Genomic DNA, 20,856 nt, shown 5'->3' with positions numbered 1-20,856 from the left:
GTGCCCGCAGCGATGAAAAACCTACCGGAGGGAAAGGGTCGGCCGTTCGGATGCCGGGGTTCCAAATATATGTCCGCGCGCGGTTTCTTACGGAGAGCACATCCGCGCGACTCCGAGCAGCGTAGTGCGCGCGACTCGGAGCAAGGGTTGAACGAGGGGTAAAAGGCCTCGAGCCGGAGAGACCGGACGACGGCGCGCGGATGCATTGATGCACCACGCCGGCGATTCGATTCGGAAAAGGGGGCTCGTCTTCCCGTCAAAAGTTCCCGGAAAAGTCCCCCGCTCGCAGACTCCGCCCAGACGACGAGCTGGGAACGCGACGATTGGACATTCGTGGCGAGGATTCGAGGTCGACTGACGATCGAAATGATAAAAGAGATATTAAACGAGGGACTCTCTCTCTCTCTCTCTCTCTCGTCGATCGAGGTTGAAACGGAACAGGACGAGTCCGCGCGAGGCTGCGGTATAAATATCACGTCTCAATTAGCGCGATTGTGGGGACCCGATCGCGTAAATGTCCGCGCGCGTGGACTGTTTACAATATAGAAACTGGGGAAACGGATCGACACCAACGATCTTCCCGACGACGACGCGACCGCGTCCGGGAATGACCCACCCCGCGGAATGCAGAGATACGGCGCAGAGGCGCGCAGGCAGATTAATTCGGGAACTACCGATTATAACGCTGACGCGGTGCAAGCTGCATATACTCGCTCGTCACCGTCGACGGGCGAACTGCCGATAGGGTTCGGAGGGGCGAAGCGGAGGTCGCAACAGGCACAGATCGCATCGGCTAATATTGGCGGTGCGATCATCCGATTAAATGCAAGACTGACACTCGGAATTTCCTTGGCTTCGAACAGTTCAAACCAGAATTCATATGACGGTGTCTATACTGTCCTATACTGTCGTATCAACGGTATTATTAATTATTAATTAAGATAACGGGATATCCCGCGGACTCGTGGCTTGAATAATTACCTATCGGTAATATCGGTATACGTATTTCTCTTATCTCCAAGATTATTAAGCTCGCACATTGCGCCTCTTTCTGATTATCCGATTGATAACAAACATATATATACCCTTTCCGCTTCGGCGGAGCAGAGTGGTTTTCCGGATAACGCGCGCGGCAAGCGAACGATTAATTCGAATTAAGCGTATAAGCCAGAGAAATCGCGCCGTCGAGGAGGTGAAATTAGCGAGATCGGCCACTTAAATCGCGGGCTTAAACGGGATTTAGATCGAAGCTCGGAGTCCTCTCGGGCGTTTATCGCACCCTCTCGCGATTCCCGTCTCTCGATCTCGGGATCGCCGTCGCCCGACCCCCGGGGCTATAGGCTTCGCATGGACTGAATTTCCTTTACCTCGCGTCCTCGGGAACGTTCCGTCTCGACCACGGACGGCGGGAGTCGGGACCAGTGACCACACGTCGCTCCAAATCTGCAGGGCAAATCCGCGAGCGGAGTCCGGCGGGGCAGTTGCATCAGGGCCAAGGGAAGAGAGCGTCGGCAACGCATATATATCCATGTTTATATATATATATATATACACACATATATATATTCTATCGGGCACCGTCGGTTCCGCTCGTACCGTCGTCAGGTCGCCGCTCTCCGAGAGAGATCACTGCCCTCGCGCACACCCGACGAGGCTTTCTCTCGTTCCTCCGTGCCAGACCGCCGGGAGCCAGTAACGTATCGCGAAACGACCGAACCGCGACACTAACCGATTCGCGCGCTCAACAACGACGACGAGACTACCGAGACGGCACGCGTAATCAGTCCGCCGGCCGAGGATGACAGTCCGTGTGGCCGTACGCGCGATTTCCGGTCTACCGCGAGTCTCGCGCTCGGTAACAGAGAAAAAGAGAGAAAGAGAGAGAGAGAGAGAGGAAGGGAGGGAGAGAAAGAGAGGCTCGGAGCAATGGACGAGATCGCGGGAGCGGGTTAAACGGAGACGTCGGGCGAAGAACGAGGGAGAACGACGACGCGGAGGAGGAGGAGGAAGACGAGGAGAAGGGGGGAGGGACAGAAAGAGTGAGAAAGATAGATAGATAGATAGAGAGAGAGAGAGAGAGAAAGAGAGAGAGAGAGAGGAACGCGCGCGACGCAGCGTCCGGGAAAAGTAGTCGCGCACAGCGACGGCGGCCACCTCTCGTCCGTTCGACGGATTTTTTTTTTCGCGGACCCCCGGCGCGGCACCGCACCGCTGCACCGCACCGCACCGCGTTGTCACTCGGGGATTTCCAGCGGCGCGTGTTAACGCGCCGGAGAGTAAACGCCGGTCGTATACGCGACGACGTTCCTTTTCGCGGGTAGGTCGCCCCTCTGGTGGCCGTCGGTGAGACGGCCTCGCTTGGAGACGCTCGTATACGCGAATATCCGCGCGACTTTCCCGAGACGCGAAACGAGACGCACGAAAACGGCGGCGGCGGCACGTCGACTTCGACTCCGGCCGACGGCCGACTCCGGCGCTTCGCCGGCCGTCCGCCCTCCCGCCTCCCCTCACCCCCCCCCCACCCGTCCGCCGACCGTCCGCGACGACGGCACGTGTGTACGTGCGCGCGCGCGTGTGTGTCGTCGCGAATTCGCCGGTGCCGGTAGGCGATTTGCGACTCTCGTCCTCGTCTCGAGCTTCTCAATCGCGGAGCGAGAGGAGAAAAGAGAGAGAGAGGGGTAGATGGAACCAAGGGAACGCGAAACGGAAGTTGTATCGGAACTCGGCGTGTCTTTCCGCGCGCACGCACGTGTGTCGCCTGCATGTGCATAGGCCTTCGTTCCGCGCGTATAAGCGCGAAATCCCGAATCCGCGCACAAGGGTGAGGCATGAGCGGACGATCGAGGCAGCTGTCGCCATCTGCGCGATCGCGCGGGAACGCGGTTCCTGCGAATCGATCGAACCGCGACGCGGCGTGCGGGGTACGGTAGAGCGGGAGAGGGAAGGGTTTTTAATTTCCTCTCGATGATTTTTATCTCCGACGAGAGATAAAAAGAATGTGAAATCTTTTCCCTTTTTTTATAGCAAAGTTTTTACGATACTTAATCTAATTGGTCCTTACTTTAGTAAGATTTTTTATTGGAATATAATATATATGTTACAGTCAAAGCCCGAAACGCGGGCATTCCTAGGATTGACTAGTCAATCCTGGGGAACGACCAAGCGTCTTGGTCAAAGCCCGAAATAAGTTTTGCGTTTCGGCTTTTGACCAGTCAATCCTAGGAATAACTAATACGGCTGGTCAAAGTTAGAAACTAAAGAAAAATCACTTCGGACTTTGACCAGTCAATCCTAGGTGTGGTTTAAAATAAAATCAAGATTTTTTTTACTAAATTAAGTTCTTATTGTTAACATAATGTAGCTTTTTATTTACGTTGTAAAGCGAAATTATAAAGTACATGCATGGGGGGGGGGGAGGAATGCAGGGGAGAAAAGCCTTCCTGTTCACGTGCGCTCACGCATGTAAGCCCCCTTGCACCCCTCCGTGTGTGTGGGCCCCCTCCTCCCCCGCACCCACCCCGCCGGTAGGCAGCGTTGACCTCGCTTTACAACTTAAAGTACATGTTAAGTTGTAAAGCGAAATTATAAAGCACATGCATGGAGGGGTGCAAGGGGGCTTACATGCGTGAACAGGAAGGCTTTTCTCCCCTGCATTCCCCCCCCCCATGCATGTACTTTATAATTTCGCTTTACAATGTAAATAAAAGGCTACATTATGTTAACAATAAAAACTTAATTTAGTAAAAAAAATCTTGATTTTATTTGTTAACAGTCACAAAGTCGCCACACCTAGGATTGACTGGTCAAAGTCCGAAGTGATTTTTCTTAGTTTCTAACTTTGACCAGCCGTATTAGTTATTCTTAGGATTGACTGGTCAAAAGCCGAAATGCAAAACTTATTTCGGGCTTTGGCCAAGACGTTTGGTCGTTCCCCATAATTGACTAGTCAATCCTAGGAATGCCCGCGTTTCGGGCTTTGACACTATAACATATATATATGAATAATAATATATATTATATATATGTGTCAATATCGAATATATTATTTTATTTTTCTCTTTCCATAAATTATAATAAATAACTCTTGACTGTGGTTATATATATTAAACAAAATATTTTACAAAAGTAAATAGCTTGTATGTCGCCACGTGTTCGATGAAGAGTGAGAAAAAGAGACAGAGAGATGTGTCACTACTTGTCTATTCAAAAGTAACTAGACATCTGAAGCGTTGCGCGTGTGTGTGTGTGTGTGCGTGTGTGTGTGGCGTATGTGTGTGATCTTTGGCGACCTCGACGACCTCGTACCTTTCGTATTCTCTTCTAGATAGAAACATTTCCCATGCGATTGAAGTAACGAATGAATACAATATCGTCTTCTCTCATTTCAAACATGATCGTAAACGTATAAATTAGGTCTCGCAAAACATTACGTAAAAAAATAAATTTCATATAGGTCAAACATGATTCGCGGAAATAAATTTTCCACGTCGAAAGCATGTGTACATTGTCAATTGTGTTGAATCATCAATTATATCGATTTACGTATGCGTAATCTCTTTATGAAAGGACATTGCGCGTATGCGACGCTACGTCGAGAAACGTATTGCGGGAAGAGACACGATTATCGCCAATGAGGTCACGGTTGGACTTGTCTAGGGAGAAGGGCCGCGCGAAACGTCCCCCTCCTGTTTCTCTTTCAGTGTTTAGTCGCTTTTCAATACGTCAGAAGACAGAAGTTTTTACTAGGCTGAGCTGAGGTAACGAGAGAGGCAAGATGGTTGGTTTACTCTCTAAGGTATGGCGTAAGGTTACAAGTGAGAACTGTGAGGCTGTTGTTCGTAAAACAGTACGTAGGCTTCACTGGAAACGATCGATCGTGCTGACACGACGGACACTCGGCTGTCGTTATACTCATGCCATTCTCCCGAGTACGGGTGCTTGCAGTACGCGGTGTAGTGACCGGAGTACGTGGTGCCCGAGTGATTCGCGACCCCGTACAGATTGTACGTGCAGCCCGGAACTCTCGGGGCGGCAAAGGCACTGAGATCCAAACCCGTCAATGGAAAGTCCACCATCACGTTCAGCTTGCCGCGAAAGCGCTCCATCGGAGAGAAACGTTTCAAATCTAACGGATGGCATTAAGAAAAATATTTTTTCTTCTTACACACAATTTGAGCTATCTCTATTAATAAAGTTGATTGGAATGGATATATAGTAATATAACTCGGCTAGTTTTATATATGTATATAAATGTTCGTGTTAGATCGGTTAAAGAAAGGATACGAATAACCAAAATTTTCGGGAATTTCTGTATGCTGAAGCTCTTGGTGCACTTTCTTCTCATCTGACATTTAGAACATGTGGGCTTCTCGTCGCCGTCCAACACCTCCTCTCGAGTAAAGTGCTCCAAGCACTGACTCAGCTTTACCGTGCCGCTTCTGGCTGGTATCGGCAAGCTGAGGTCCCAGAACGGATCGAGGGTGACCGATACGTGATCGCAGGAGGTGCAACGTAAAGATGAACGTAATTGCCCGACGAAAACGTCGACTATCGTGCTATCCTCGCTGCGAAGATACCGTTTCCAACTCTCCACCGCCTTCTGCATATCCCTGTACATAAAGTAATAACGTCAAGTATATGTATGTTGTCAGCTAAACATATATCCCGTAAATATATATATATATATATATATATATATATATATATATATATATAGCTTCCTTACGTGTAACTATCAGGTATGTCGCCGTGTATGGGTGGTAGCTTCGTGGTGACTCTGTTGACGTCCTCGTGCAAGCCCTCCAGCAAATATCTGAGAAACTCTTGAGCGTCCTGTTGACTATAGCCCATGAAACGTGGCGCAAATCTCTGTATCTGTGACTTGAGCGCGGTCGTGTTTACCACGTGATCACCGCCCACCTCCCACAATTCGTGAATCACTTGGCTGAACGCTTTGATCAAGGCGCCTTTCATGCCGGACGTCGTGGTATTTATGTCGGCCAAGTGTTGTTCGTTTAGCAGATACTCTAATAGAGGTCTCGTGTTGCTCAAGCACTGGATCACGCTGTTCATGAAACACTAAAACGGTCGTGCGTATGTTAATGGGCTGTACGTAGCGGTAAAACTTTACAATAAAAATGACGTTTTATGTTGAAGATGATACTCACTGTATTTCCGATATTCCGTAAGCCGTTTAGACCACATCGTTCGTCGCGAAGAGCTTGCAGACGACTACGCGCCGACCTGTTAGTCGGGCTTGCCTCCTGAAAGTAATTAGACAAATTAAATTTTCTACACAGGTACATACCGTAAAACTATTATCAATTAAATTTTGTTTCACAGAGTCCGTGTATCGTTGCAAATACGTCTTGAATCGTCCGTTGAAGTGTCCGAGCATTCATTCATCCATTCCGATCGGTGGAAATATCACAAGTCGCTCGATAAGGGGAGGCTTAAGCGTCTCGCGATAGCAAACAAACTTGCGTCACACAAATGCAAACTGATTACGCGTTAGTAACACTTTGTACTTGTTAGGTACACACGTGTGAGATATATGCCTCCGTCAGGCCGCGTGTTTATTAAAGTACACTCAAATGGGACAGGTCAAATGTTGTAGCGCTTAAATTGAGCGATTCCCGAAAACAAAACGCGACTGTTATCGGCAACTAGCAATTTACAGAGAAGCGTCGCGATCACACGAGTACTCACCTGCGAACGCGCAAACGAGGATCGGACGATACGCGAAACGGCGGGCCGAGTTATCGCCGAATTACCGAGGCGTAACGAACTGATTCTCGAAGCGACACGTTTGGGGGGCCGAGTTATCAAAGGTGCCGCGATACCGAGAAAGAAGGCGTAAGTAAGCACGAGGGCTGTCACCGTCCACAGACACGACAAAGCCCATCCTATCGCCTGAGCGTGATCCAGTTTACGCGCAGCGACCGCTTACTATCTCGGAAGAATTGGCGAGCGATACGACGCCGGATTAAAACTTTTATGTGCGTTACGCACAATCTGTCGTCCACCCGTCCGCGCAAAAAAAGCAACGTCATTTATTTACGTCACGTTTGTCAACGTTGTAATTACGAAGCGCTGCTTTAACGACCGTGATATCTTGCGATATCATTTTTGCCGAAACGCCAAAAGTATAGGATTCTTAGAAACGTGCTTTTTACGATTAAGATACGAGAACTTGGGATTTCCATTCTTCCTTCTTGAGCGAGATGAACTCGAGTGACTCGTGAACTCCATCCTGTTAGAAACAGTTCAAGGAGAGTTTACGGGGAACACGGAGATGCGACTACAATCGCGATTATTCGTCCGAATCGATGCATTGCTGAACGGCATCGGAGAATCCTCGCGCGAGGGAAGCGTGCGAAAACTAGACTACCGTAAATCACCACGGCACACTGTGGCTTCGAAATCCGCTGCCAACGTGCCTCTATCTCCCGGAGAGTTCGAGAAGGAGAGAGAGAAAGAGAGAAAGAAAGAGAGAGAGAGAGAGAGAGAGAGAGAGAGAGAGAGCTCTGAGCTATTAATAAAACGCGAGCGACTGACTCCGAAGAGGCTCTAGTTGGTGACGGCGAGAGGGCAAAGAGGTTTCGCAACGAGACCGGGTGGGAAGTAAACGAATCGCGTGGCGACGGTATAGTTCTCGCCTAACGTACATCGAGGCACGATTGAATCTGTGCATCAATAAATAAACAAATCATAGTCTCTCTCCTTTCTAAAAGGAACATTACTCTCCTGTTACAGTAGTACAATCACTTTACACAACAGAATCGATTTTCCGAGACATACGCTTCTCTGAGAATCTTTCTTTCACGCTTGATTCTGTGACATTGCAACTACAAATATACAAGCTCACACGTATAATTATATACGGTATACATATTCCGCACAGAAGAACGTACGCCGTTAAGCCTATGTATATTCAGACAGTGATTACTTCTCAGCGATTCGATTGTACTTCGATCCATGCGAACACACATTATACTCACGTCTTTGATGCTAAGGTCGTGAGGTTCGTGATCGTCGATTTAAAATGTTACGAAATTTCACGGCGCAGCATTGACTGAGCAATTATGAAAATGACGGAGAAAGAAAACGTCATAAACGTAGAGATGATTATGAGGATGTTTGTTAATTGATTTGTTAAACGATCAATTAGTAAAGATCGAGAATTAAACGTGATCTATGCTGCTCCGCGTCAAAGCACGTTATTTTCTCTATAAGCGCACTCACATATTGCTCGTTGACCCCACGATAGATACTCGGATGCGCCGTGGATGGATTCGTCGGTGACGATGTTAGATTGTTGCTCGCGGTACCCGAGAAAAGACCGGGCTGATCCGTTCTCCTCGACGTCGAGGGGATGGACGGGTCGTCACCGTGCGCGACGGACGGTCTACCGGCTATGTTGTCAATCGTTCCGCCAAAGCCGTTCTCCGTGCTACCGGACACGCTGTTCTCTTCCTCGCCATCTTCGGAAATGTCCCGATCGCTGACGCGATCGCGTTGCAGAAATGTGACGATCGGCGTGACATTCTCGGCGCCGCGCGTTACCTCGTCGCTTGTCGTGATCTCGGCTTCGTCCTTCCCTCCTGTCAGCTTGTCCTGAGCGTTGTTATTGATCAGCAGCTCGGCGTTATGAGAATTAGTAGCGAGGTTAGTTAACAGGTCAAGGCTATTGACACCGATCAAACCACCACCACCAGCGACAGGGGGTGAGAGAACGTTACGCTTAGCGGGTGAGACCTCGTCTGGTCGGTGGCGACGCTGCTGGTGGAAGCGGTGGTGGCAATTGTTGAGATTATCGTCGCCGTTCGCGTCGTCGCCGTCCCCGTCCTCGTCGTCGTCTTCGTCCTCGTCGTTGTCGTCGTCGCGCTCGTTGTCGTTGTTGTTAACGCCGTATCCGCACGCGATATCCTCGTCGTTGCCGTCGCGCCCCGTGTCGCCGATGTTGCCGTTGTTGTTATGCTGATCGTCGTCGTCCTTGGTACCGTCGTTCTCGTCGTCGTCGTCGTCGTCGTCGTTCGGTTTGTGAGTAACGTGATCGTCGACGGTGGTCGTTACCTCGGCGAGAGACACGGCGCTGTCCGTGCGTGCATGTCCGACGGTGGTGAGCACCGTGCTGTTCGTAGGCGGTCTTCTCTTGCCAGACTTGGACCATAAACCGGCCGCGCTACCAGTAGCCACGGACGAGGAGGAGGACGACGAGGAGAGCGAGGACTCCAGGCGGAGATCCCTACGCTCGACCTCGCGCTCGTCACCGCCGAACAACTCGTTCAGGGACGACGACGTCGAGCGGTGCCTCCAGTGATGCGCGCTGCCACCGCTCGCTTGTTGTTGACGTTGAATACTGGGCACGTAGCCGGCTGGCGAGTACCTGCTGATGATGTCGGCGGCCGCGGCGGACGCGTCGACGCAGCTGCGTTCCCTCGAGGACGCGGACGAGCTGACCGAGGCGCTCGTGGACGAGATGTATCTGCCACTACCGCTGCCGCTGGTGCCGTTAACGATCGTTGTCGCTAATGCGGCGCCGCTGCTGCCGCCCGTTTCACCGTACGACGACGACGAGACTGACCTGCAAAATTCGCCCGACATAAGAATATTGCGGTCATCGCGTTTCGTCGGACCGGGCCTGTGGCCAAGATCCCCTGCTCTCCTACCGCGATCGCGTTATGCAACGCGCGCGAGTGTAGATGCCGTTCTTCGGTATCTGGCGGAGGGACTCGCGCGCGTTGCAGACTACTGAGATACAAGCGTTTCCGCCGCCAGCGACTGGGCGACGCTACTTCTACTTCGAGGTTTGGAGGTCACTAAATCAGACCCGCGACACCGTTTGCAAAAGCGCGACAGCCTCGGAACGCCGACGCGTTCGTACTAGATATTTAAATATATTCTCATGGGGGAATAACGCGGCCGCGGGATCGAGAATCCACAGGGTGGAGTGCGTCGTCGGGATCTGAGGAGAAAAAATCTGTGCGACACAAGGGACGTAAACGCGTCCAGCCCACACACGGGCCGGATAATCTCGCGAGGTCAAGGTCCACGACTACATTCCGTAGCGCGAGCGTGCTTATTTAAAATCGATAAATGCGGCTACGTGCTCTCTCGACGGGCATAACACAGCTGCGCAAATTTCAATGGTGCTTTATATCCCGTCTAGGTCCCCGCCGTCCGTCCCTTCGACAGAGAATTCAGAACGACGGCAAGATGCATTGATTAACGGCACCGAGATAGGGCTATCTGACCCGGAATAACAGGTAGCAGACCTAGCGCAGACCAGTTTACGCTGACCTCGACCTTTAACGTCGGACTAATGCCAGTTACCCAGGTCACATACGAATGGGGATCTACATGTCGGGTCTGCCTTCGTAATTGAATTATAGTGACGTGAACATTTATGTAAGTGACGCGCGAGACTTCCAGACGTTCTACAGCAATGAACAGGTGCGATATCATTAGAAGGTGGAAAACAGACATTACTATGTATTATTAAAGGAATAAAAATAAAGCGATATTCACTTTATAAAACTATTTAGTAGAAAGTTATCTCAAGAATACGAGTTTGATATTGATTAGCAGCATCTGCCTATAATAGACATCTCAATTCTCGACTCCGTACGTATCGGATTAGTGTTTCGTTATCTCCCTAAGGTTTACACCCTATTTCGAGGATCGCTCACCTTGCGGGTGAGCAGTTGGATCGACTGTACTCCGACGAGTAGTTCCTGCGGACGCTCGTGCCGGTGGAGGCCGACGAGTAGAAGCTGCGGGGCCGATCGAATGTATATAAGCCATAAGCACTTTGACAAAATTCTAATTCAATATTTCGGGAGTTGCCATCGGCAGCGCGTTGACTTTGTACATTTGTCTTTCGACGATACTACTGGAAACGTGTATCTTTCACCTTCCTGCATTTAATTTCACGTTCAGTCCAACCGCAAGATCCGTCAGCCGAGGAAAGAATTGCGACAGCGCGCGTGACGTCTTACATATTTAATTAAAGACTTTAATCGCCAGATTTCATGTAGATCGATGTAAGAAGGAAAAGTTTTGCATGCATCGTTTAGCATGATTGCAAGGTACGCTCCCTCGACTCGGCGGCACCTTGCCGTTCAACCGTGTCTACTTTCTCCACGTTGTTAACCGCGCGATAAATATTACATCGGTATACGACTAAACGACACGTTCTTTTCCCGATCGGCGCGAAGAATACGAGAAAAAGAAACTTTACGCAGAAGTCAAAATAAGAATCACGCGGATAAGCAATAAAGCTTGAACATTCAACTTTACGTATTTGAGTTTACACACGTTACACGTTATATGTCGCTTTACAAAAAAATTCATACATTTAAGTCGCGGTACGCAAAAGCGGGAAACTGACTCGCCGAGGGTTTACTGAGAGATTCCCCGAACTGCTGACGATCGTCATTTCTGTCAGGGAATACTAACGAGATACTGACCTTCCTGGCGCGCAATAGGACCGCCTGTACTCCGAGGAGATGTAGTTGGAGCGCAAGCCCGTGCTCGTGGACGACGTGTAGAAGCCGGTAGGCCGGTCCAGGAGCGAGGACGTGCCGGTGGAGCGGTAGGTGTTGAACTTGGACGTCGAGCTGCCGATCGTGGAGGTGGTGGTGCTACCGCTGCCGGTGCCGCTGGAGTACCGCCGGCTAGGCGAGTGCGGTGCCATTGGACTGGTGCTGTACGAGACCGCTACGGCGCCCGCTTGTCCGCCACGATGATACGACATTGCGCGCTGCGGGTCGCCGATCTCCTCGAGCTTCTCCGTCGAGTTCCTGAAATTCATTTTACTTACAATATTTTCACGTGACTCTAAAAAAAAAAAAAGAATATATATAAAATTAAAAATGAATATATGCGCGTAAGAGGGAGAAGAGCTTTGTCAGCGATATTAAATTCTTCGCGGCTTCGAGACGGAGAGATCATCTCGCGCGGATTTCTCGGCGTTCTCTCCAGCCTCCCGCGGGGGAATCCTTCTTCTCGTAACTCCCAAACAACAAAGACGAAACAAAAATTATCTCACGACGTCCCTCGAACTTGATACTTTCGTATATATGAAATAATTTACTTCTAAACTTTACTTTATCCGCTTTCACTTCTCGCAGTCGAAGGATCGATATCCGCGGACGAGAGGTCTATTTCGAGAAGTCAGATCGACGACGACTTTTCTTCGACGGGGAACTAAAAACTCGAGGAACGCGGGCGGCACGTCGCGCGAGAATCTCTCCCGCGGCAATCTGAATCTGATAATCGCTCGCACCCGCACGCTCGTATCGCGGGCGCCAGAAGACTCATTATCAGTCGGCACACACGCAATACGTGCGTTAACGTAACAATTTCGACCGAGTGCCATTATCGATAATTGCCCCGCGAGGTGATGTAACGCCGGCCTTCGTGACGCGATTGAAAATCGCGCCGAGATGTACTTAAAACGAATAAAACGAATTGTGCTCTCAGCGCAACGGGGCTTAATTCGGGCTTTACCTCCGTCCCTCGCGTTCGAGTGTATCGCGTCACCTTGCCCTCCTTTTCTACGGAATTTCTCTAGAGATTGTTATATCCCAGCAGAGAGAGATATGGCGGTCGCGTCACATCGTACATATACACGCTCGATATCGGTTCGAGAGAAGACGTCAATCAAGTAAACAGAAATGTGCCAATATACGATCGGATATTGGATCTCTTTTGTATCTAATAATATTTTCCGCGCGAATGTACATTTGCAAATTCGAAAGATACGTATTAGCATCGGCGGTATTGCTAAATTAATTATCATTTTAATTATGTAATCGTATTCTAAGTATTCTAGCTGCTGCCTGAAACTGATGCATCTCAAGACCGATAATATATAGTAATTGGCGTGTAATTTACTAAACAAAAAATGTACATAAATTCACGCAGAAAATATTATTCGGCACAAAAAATCCAGCCTGACCGTATATCAGCACATTTTTTATTTACTTGATTATTATGATAATGTCACGCGTCACTCATTATGACGCATAAGTCATTTTTTTGTAAAAGGATATCTACGTTTCGCCGCTCTTCACCGATCGTTCGCTATACGATCGTCTCTGTGAGTAATCGTCGCAGACGAGGAAACGTTCCGCTGGCGAACGGAAGAGACGCGCGCCTCGCGATCCTGCCAAATCGACGGCGGCGCGGCGTCGATAGGACGCAAATCCGACGCCCGCGGGGGCAATTTTTCTCCCGCGATCTGGCAGCCGTCCCGCGCGAATCCGACGCGCAGTTAGAGAACGCCGGAATCGAATATAAGTAAACCGCGTGTTTCGGATTTCGTATTACGATCTAGGCGCCGACGCGCGTCCGCCACGCAACCTCGGAGCGGCGAATCCGCGACACGTGTCAGCAGGGGCGACGCAGGGCGTCGCGGGGGAAATCCCGCACCGGGTGATCCCCCCGATTACGTGTCGAACAGGCGAAGCCGGAAGCGCGAGGAGAAGAAAGATTTATGGATGCAGGTCATTTAAATCGTGTAGTATCGCGGACGATAAACAGACTCGAGTCTCGAAAGATTAATGTCCTTTGGACGGCTAACAAATAATTATCGCGTTAACGTCGCCTGGGCAATGAGATCCGTATTGAGATTAAGGAAGGGACACAAATGTCCCTGGTTGCTACTCGAAGAGTTAATTGTGTGTAAGAATGCATATGTAATATCCATTTCTACTAATGTAGATTAGCTTTAATCTCGGTTCAGTTGATTTTTTATCTTTTTCTTACTCATATGTTTAATTCTACCAATGCAGATTAACTTTAATCTCGGTTTAGTTGATTTTTTATCTTTTTCTAGTTTTAAGAATGAGAAGAGGATAACAAGTATGATTTAAATAGAGATTAAATAGAGTTAACGGGCGCGTACCCCCTTTTCCCGCGTGAATTATGGTCGTCCGAAGATTAACGGGAGATTAAGGAAGGGCGTTCGCGAGCGGATTCCGTGACTCGGATTACGACTCAATTAGATTACGTAAGTCGCGACACACGAGTCGTGACATAACTCGGTGCGTCGGCGCGTTAATTAATTAATTAATTAATTTCGACGACGATCTATCGCAGCGTCCGTTTACCGGCGTTTAACCGCGAGGCGGAAAAAATGTGGCGTGATCGCGTCCTTACTCGGTGCGTAACTTTGTATTTAGATGTGTATTCAGGGATTTGGCTTTGGGATCGCGTAGGTGTCGGGAAAACGTGGAATTATCGGAAACCGTGTGACGCACAAACACACACGTGGAGTATCTAGGGTTCATCGTTCTGTAAAAAAAAAAAAAAATAGGGAAAAGCACGCTCACTCTTGCGAGAGGAATAACGCTGAAGATCGCTCGATTCGCGTTAGCACAGAACGATAGATTCGCTTGACGCGTGTATACGTGTGTGCGTATCGACGACCTTACGGCTTCATCGAAAGAGTGTACGCGCTTACATAGAAGCGGACAATCGATATCCTATCCTCCACGCCGAGGACGTCAACGAGACGGAAAAAAACATTCGCTCTCGAGTATCTCCATCCCTGTGCCGGATACAGCCGAACAACTCGAGAGAACGCTCGTCTCTCACCTCTTCTTTTCCCAGTTTCTCGCGACGCGGACAGAGACGGGGAGATAGCGTGCAGTGCCGATGATCGATGCGTCGCATCGGCCATCAAAAAGTCAACGAAGTCGACGAAACGCACGCACGAGCGGACGTCCGTCTGCGTCTCCTCCCGTCCCCGTCCCCGAAGTCGCGGGGCCGAATAACGCGTGAAAATTTAAGTGCGCGGTCCAGCGCGCCGTGGCCCGCGATACGTAAATAACTTTACGGCCACGCGTTTCTCTCCCGCGGGTACACCTCTCTCTCTCTCCGCTTTCTTTTTATATCTCTTCCCGCGATCTCGGAAAGGGTGTATTAATAGTGCGCAGGAACTGTGAAAATTTTTGGCCATCGTCGTTGTCGTCGTCGTCTCGGGATCGCCTCGATGAAAATCCTCGTGCCACGTATACGTCGCCGCGTAATGGGAATCGAAAAACCGCACGGTCACGATCCGGCCGCGGCCTTCGGCCTCGCCGAAGCCCGAACGGTGCGGACCGTCGCGGAAATCGGACGTCGCGGTGGGAAGGCGACCGGCGGGCTGCTGCTCGCCGCGCGGGTCACGATCGCGAATCCCCGAGGCACGTTACTTGACATTACAGGCAACCCTAGAATAACATGATCGATTGGTTCCGTGTTATATATACACGAGGCTTGGAATTCATACAATTTTGGAACTCACGTTTCGCATTATTGGAAACCGTACAATTCGGGACTCCAGATCCATATAAGATTGGATTGGCATTTGCCTTTTCCGAGTAATTATTTAAAAAAAACTTTTAAAAAGTAGAATTGTTATAATTTTTTACCGTGCTATTCGAGATTCCGTGCAATTCAAGTATACCGCGTTACTCGAGGGTCACCTGTATATCTTCCTCCGTTCTTGAGAATGCCTCGTCGGGAGGGAAACGGTCTGGCGCCAGACTCCTGGAAAAAGGAATCTGTATACGGTCAATATTAACCCTCCACGAGTGGCCATGGTATTTTTACTGCCACTTCGGAGTGGCAATCAGGTCATTTGTGTTTTCGAATCTTCTCCTCTTGAACTGCCCGAGAAAGTCTTCAAAAAGTATCGAAACTTTCTTCCACCTTCCATTTGAAGACTACACAGCTGTTTTGTGAACAATAAATTGCTAAGCATTTTGTTTTTGAACGAAGAATCGAGTGCTTCTTAGAATGGCCCGGACACAAATGTCCCTGGTTGCTACTCGAAGAGTTAATTGTGTGTAAGAATGCATATGTAATATTTTCTAGATTTAAGAATTAGAAGAGGATAGCAAGCAAGTTAAACAGAGATTAAAGTTAATCTACATTGGTAGAAATGAAGATGAAAAGCAAGATAAACCAAGATTAAAATTGACCTGCCTTGATAGAAACGGACACAAGTCGGGTTTCCGCAGAAACTTTCAAAAACCGAAACGACTGTACACGTTATCTGACACGAACGTCAACAATTTATTTTGCCGACGCACGTCGCGTTGACGTTGCCGATTACGCTTCGCGACGGTCCGTGACTTCCGTCCGTTCTTCCGCGACCTTTCCCTCCTCTTCCCTCTTACGCAGCGCGACAAATAATTGTACGAAGCCTAATCGGCTCAATTATTTCTTATTTCTTCTTTTTCCCCAGAGAGAAACTGACGTACGGGACCACGTCGCCCGTTTCGACAGCGCGCATCCGCTTCTCTTCTTTTCCTTTCTTTTTAAATATAAATAAAAAATAATTCGCGTTTCGGACGCACTCGCGGGAGGGGGACGGCGAGGGCGACCCTCGCGCGCGCGTATCGATATCCACGAATATTTTTATCGCACGCGTCGAGCGTCGACGACCGGGTGACCTAACCCCTCCTCGGGGTCGGAGAACGACGTCTTCCGGTGACGCAGAGAAAAAAAGAGGAAAGAAAGGGAAGAAACGTTGAGAAAGTCACGCGAATCACAGATACACACGCACACACACATATTGCGTGAATCGTGTCTCGCTATAGATACTTCAAGACCTTCAAGTCACAAGCGCGCCAAGCGCCTACCTATGCGGCAAAAGTCAAATCAGGTTCGACGAAGGGAAGATACTCACGACGACGACGACGACGACGACGATGAACAGGGCGCGGGTTCTCGCAGCCTCGTCAAAAACACACACAGGAAAGGGAAGATTCGCGACCGAGGGGGGAGCCCGTGACCGTGACACCTAGCAACCGCTCGCGTTATTTCGCTCGTATGTATGCACGTACGTCCCGCCCGGACGTGCAATTTCCCCAAAAGAAGGCGGGGGGAGGAGGAAGGGGGGGTAGAGCAGGAGGAAAACGGGAAAGAAAGAGCGAAAGAATGATATGGAAAACGAAAAGAAGGAACCTGCTGCCGGGCGGACCGCGCGGACCGCCGCTGGTCACGAGCGACTCGGGGACGCGGCGCGGCGCGGCGAGACTGGCCATCGTCGACGGCTCACGGCGGCGTCGACGTCGACGCCGGCGGACGGGCAGGAGGGGGGCCGGGGCCGGGGCCATCCCGACGGTGGTGCCGACGCGGTGACGTCACCCCCGGGAACGTCCGCGCTCCGAATTCCAACGGGTCGGTAAAGGCCTATCTACATAAGACGCAGAACGCGAGTCGCAAGCACACACACAGTCTACATGTCAACCTAACCTCTTTGTTAGATTGACATGTAGATTGTGCGTGTGTCTCGCGACTCGCGACTTGCGTTCTGCGTTGTAGATAGGCCTTGAGGCGCGCGCGGGTGCACGGTGCACGGCGAGACACGAGACACACGACACGGGTCGATCGATCCCCTCTCTGCCGGAGCGCGCGCCGCGCCGCGCGACGCGACTCCGCTCGCGCGGACGCGCGTATGCATCATCCATCATCTATACATGCGTATGTAGTATGCACGAGGGAAACGCGGACTGTCGCGGACGTGTCGTCATTCGTCATGTCTCTCTATCTCTCTCTCTCTCACACACACACACACACACACACACACGTCACGCTCGGCGGTGCACCGATATGCCGAGCGGGTTTTCCGGGCGTATTTACCTCTCGTCGACAGCTCCTGGCGCGATCCACGCTCCGACGCTCGTCGTATCGCTCGTGCCGCGAAATTATCGGCAGTGGCACTGATACGGCAACAATGCGCGCGCGGACAAAATGGCGATACGTGGTGGCCGATTTCCGCGTTGACACTGTTGACAGTCATCGGGATCCTTCGCGCGTGCGACAACGGCACCGGCGCGGCGGCAGCGGCGACGACGACGATGATGATGGCGGTAGCGGCGGTAACCGCGTTTTGTCGCGCGCTGGCGCAGCGCGAGAAAATGCGTCCTCCCCACCAGCGCGTATACCTGACGTAGCGCCGGAAGTCGCGGCGCGCCAGTTGGATGTGCCGGAAATGACATTTGGTTGTAATCGGCGTTTGAAGATTGCCCGCGAAAATCTCAGTCGGTTTATTGAGTACAAAGTTACAAACAAAACGCATATATGTTTGTACATACATACGTGTGTAACGGCCTATTTTGAGACATATCTTAAATGATTCTTTGTAAAGTATTTTTGTAAAGTAAGAAATAACTGAAGTGGACCTTTAAAATAATAAGACAAGTTTTTGAAATTATAATATTCGGTTTTTGATTTGTTCTATCTCCTATTTTATTATATTTTTCTGACTTCGTCGCTAGTCATCTTCTATCTTTTACCCCAATTATATTTCTTTGATACTTTGTCGATTTTCGAAAATTACAATTCTAAAGATTAAGTTTTCAAACTTTTAATTTTATCAATTCTTGGAATCTTAATCACATCACTCTTGCTATTTTGTCAATTTTCGAAAATTTATAATTTCGTCGGTAATTGACGTTTGACAATTGATAACACCCTAATTTTACATTTTATCTACGACCGGTTATTTTTTAGAGAATTGCACGTGAACGACATCTACTTCGCGCGAACGCCACATCGCGGTTGTCGTCTGACTCACTTGTCGAGGGTGCGAAATACGAGTGAATACGAGCGAACGTCAACAACGGAAACAAACCCGGGGAAGATGTGCTGTTCTAATGCGATTGTCGTGCTTTCGTTATTTCTAATATCGTTCTGCGACCTGACGTCGTCGGAATGCACGCAGCAGGCACCTTGCGTCTGCTCGTTACCGGACGGCTACTATTACGATTTGACCGGCCTCGCTAACGCAGAGTTGGTAGATCGCGAGCTGTTTAACCTCTCCGTCCTCCGGCTTTCCTTTGTTTTTGCGTCGTACGAAGTATCCGTTATATCTTGTTCCTAAAAACAAAAGGGGAAGAGTATTAGTACAAATCTACCCTTTTGTGGCAAAGCTTACGAAGAATTGCTTGAACAAACGATGAACGGAACCGTCTTGATTTTATAAATTTTGTACACGATGTTATAGAATTTTTGTACTTATTTAAACATTTATTTTTTATTTTTCCACGTATAACATTCGGTGCTTTTGCATCTTCGATAAGTGTCAAATATCCATATTTGTCGCATGTCTAAATCTTCATTATTTATTTGAAATACATTTGACATTTGGAACAGTTCATTATAAAATATTAATTACTTAATCAATTCGTTTTCAGACTATTTGTTGCTAATCAAGATCATTGGACAGCATATTTTCATCCATGCGCAAATGTAAAAATGAAAAATACAACGTGCAATGGAACCGAAGTATCGGTAAGATTTAAGACAGTTTTGGTCAATTAAGAAATGCATTGTTCCGTTATTCGCCTATTTTCCACGTAATGCCTGTGTATTCTCTTGTAGTATCTCAGTTATAAATATTACTTATATTCTTGCAGCTGTGTATGATGTACAACGCTACGGGAGAGAAAAATAGGATACTAACTGGAAAAGTAGAAGACACGCAAATGAAATTGTCGACTAAAGGCCCTTTTCCAATTTTTGAAATAGATTCTCAAGATGGCGCCAAGTTGACGATAAATATTGTATGCTTTCCGGAAGATAAAACGAGTTTTTCATTGGATTCTTCGAGTCCCAACTCTACAAACTTTGTAAATAGCGATAATACTGATTATTATTGTCATAATAGATCATGTATGCAAACTAACTAATAATATTTACAGTTTTTTAAGTTGGTATCGCCATACGGGTGTAAGATAGCACCAGAAAAGGGATTGTCTACGGGTTCCGTTTTGGTTATCTTGTTCTTCGTCATCGCTGGCGTATACTTCATTGGTGGTATTATAGTGCTGAAAACATTGAGGGGAGCAACAGGATGGGAAATGGTGCCCAATCATGATTTCTGGTCGAAGCTTCCTTCACTAGTCAGAGTAAGTGGCTATGATTCTTTTGGTAAAACGGCAGCTGCTATTCTATTTGATCGAGAACATTACATCCTTCTGTTCTTTGCAGGACGGCGTCGTCTTCACCTTCAATTGTTGTCGCGCGGACAGTTACGAAAGAATATAATGCGACGTCTTTGTTAAACCGGTTTGATTTAATATTTATTAAGCGCGCGACTTTGTTGCTATTTAGTGTATTATGAATGGTCCTTTTTCGTATTCCAGATTATTTTTCTATCCCTACTCTTGCTTGTATTAACTGCAAGACTGCATATTTATCTACCAGAGTTTATAATGGTCAAAAATATCCCTCTTCGTCATATACATTGATTTGGTAAATTGTTTGCAATTAGTTTACTTATACTGTATCTCTTTAACGTCGGATTCCGTTGCTTTCATTATCTGTTCATCTTGTTAAAAAGTACAATGTATATACATTGAAAAATGTGATATTCCATTACGCTATGTCACGTGCCAATGTTATTTTTTTTTTTTACAAGACAGACATTTCAATTTGATTTGATGCAAGAACAATTTATACGTGTACAATTATTGCAAGCTGTATAATGAACACCTGAAATCCGAGAATAATTACCAAAGAACTCGTTGATTTTTTCGAACATTGGATGTGCTTGTTTCAAATTACAATTTACATTGAAAAACAACGATAAAAGCGATTGTGAATCGCGTAAGCTAGTATAAATAATGTACGTTTGTAAGGTAACATATTTTGGCGCTGCAAGGGCCTAGATGCTAAAATCGGCCATTCTCATATATGCTATTTTTTTCCATAAGAATTTTCTCTATAAATATATTTTTTATAGACTTTTTACCAACATTAGTGAAGCCACACAAGATTAGCTTTTTTTACAATTAGAATAGTTCTTATCTCTTTTATACAGCAAACTATGTAGCTATAGTTTACGTGCAGGCG

At 48.2% G+C, this 20,856-nt stretch overlaps 2 protein-coding genes across 8 annotated transcripts; one reads left to right on the top strand and one right to left on the bottom strand.

Moving 5' to 3' along the window:
* Positions 1-4,025: 4,025 nt before the first annotated feature.
* LOC143908609 (uncharacterized) lies at positions 4,026-17,918 on the bottom strand. Of its 7 annotated transcripts, none has more exons than XM_077426338.1 (9): positions 17,641-17,918; positions 15,423-15,540; positions 11,472-11,804; positions 10,692-10,775; positions 8,245-9,586; positions 6,168-6,263; positions 5,726-6,078; positions 5,284-5,609; positions 4,026-5,125 (listed from the first exon to the last, which is right to left on the bottom strand). In XM_077426338.1, exons 3-9 carry the CDS (start codon positions 11,756-11,758, stop codon positions 4,809-4,811), a joined length of 2,805 nt encoding a protein of 934 aa, XP_077282464.1. In that variant the 5' UTR covers positions 11,759-11,804; positions 15,423-15,540; positions 17,641-17,918; the 3' UTR covers positions 4,026-4,808. The 7 variants fall into 7 exon arrangements, with proteins under 7 accessions (XP_077282464.1, XP_077282459.1, XP_077282465.1 ...); XM_077426333.1 differs by lacking the exons at positions 15,423-15,540; positions 17,641-17,918 and adding exons at positions 16,685-16,798; positions 16,963-17,241; XM_077426339.1 differs by lacking the exons at positions 15,423-15,540; positions 17,641-17,918 and adding exons at positions 16,685-16,798; positions 16,963-17,240 and having other exon boundaries at positions 8,758-9,586.
* A 657-nt stretch (positions 17,919-18,575) lies between these two features.
* On the top strand, positions 18,576-20,266 carry LOC143908611 (uncharacterized). The gene is made up of 5 exons (XM_077426342.1): positions 18,576-18,792; positions 19,197-19,293; positions 19,419-19,631; positions 19,704-19,910; positions 19,993-20,266. The coding sequence occupies exons 1-5, from the start codon at positions 18,644-18,646 to the stop codon at positions 20,047-20,049; spliced, it is 723 nt and encodes a 240-aa protein (XP_077282468.1). The 5' UTR covers positions 18,576-18,643; the 3' UTR covers positions 20,050-20,266.
* The last annotated feature ends 590 nt before the right edge of the window (positions 20,267-20,856 follow it).

Source organism: Temnothorax americanus, unplaced genomic scaffold, assembly GCF_048541705.1.
Source record: "Temnothorax americanus isolate GAGA-0224 unplaced genomic scaffold, ASM4854170v1 Scaffold11, whole genome shotgun sequence".
Taxonomy (NCBI): domain Eukaryota; kingdom Metazoa; phylum Arthropoda; class Insecta; order Hymenoptera; family Formicidae; genus Temnothorax; species Temnothorax americanus.
This window is presented reverse-complemented; position numbering and strand designations above follow the sequence as displayed.

Excerpts from the sequence above, each read along its gene's own strand:
- LOC143908611 (XM_077426342.1), top strand. The coding sequence starts at position 18,644 with ATGTGCTGTTCTAATGCGATTGTCGTGCTTTCGTTATTTCTAATATCG. Across the intron at positions 19,294-19,418 it reads GCAATGGAACCGAAGTATCG|CTGTGTATGATGTACAACGC; the intron begins GTAAGATTTAAG and ends ATATTCTTGCAG. Across the intron at positions 19,632-19,703 it reads GTCCCAACTCTACAAACTTT|TTTTTTAAGTTGGTATCGCC; the intron begins GTAAATAGCGAT and ends TAATATTTACAG.
- LOC143908609 (XM_077426333.1), bottom strand. The coding sequence starts at position 17,114 with ATGGCCCCGGCCCCGGCCCCCCTCCTGCCCGTCCGCCGGCGTCGACGT. Across the intron at positions 6,079-6,167 it reads TACGGAATATCGGAAATACA|TGTTTCATGAACAGCGTGAT; the intron begins GTGAGTATCATC and ends CGACCGTTTTAG. Across the intron at positions 5,126-5,283 it reads CCCGAAAATTTTGGTTATTC|ATTTGAAACGTTTCTCTCCG; the intron begins GTATCCTTTCTT and ends GCCATCCGTTAG.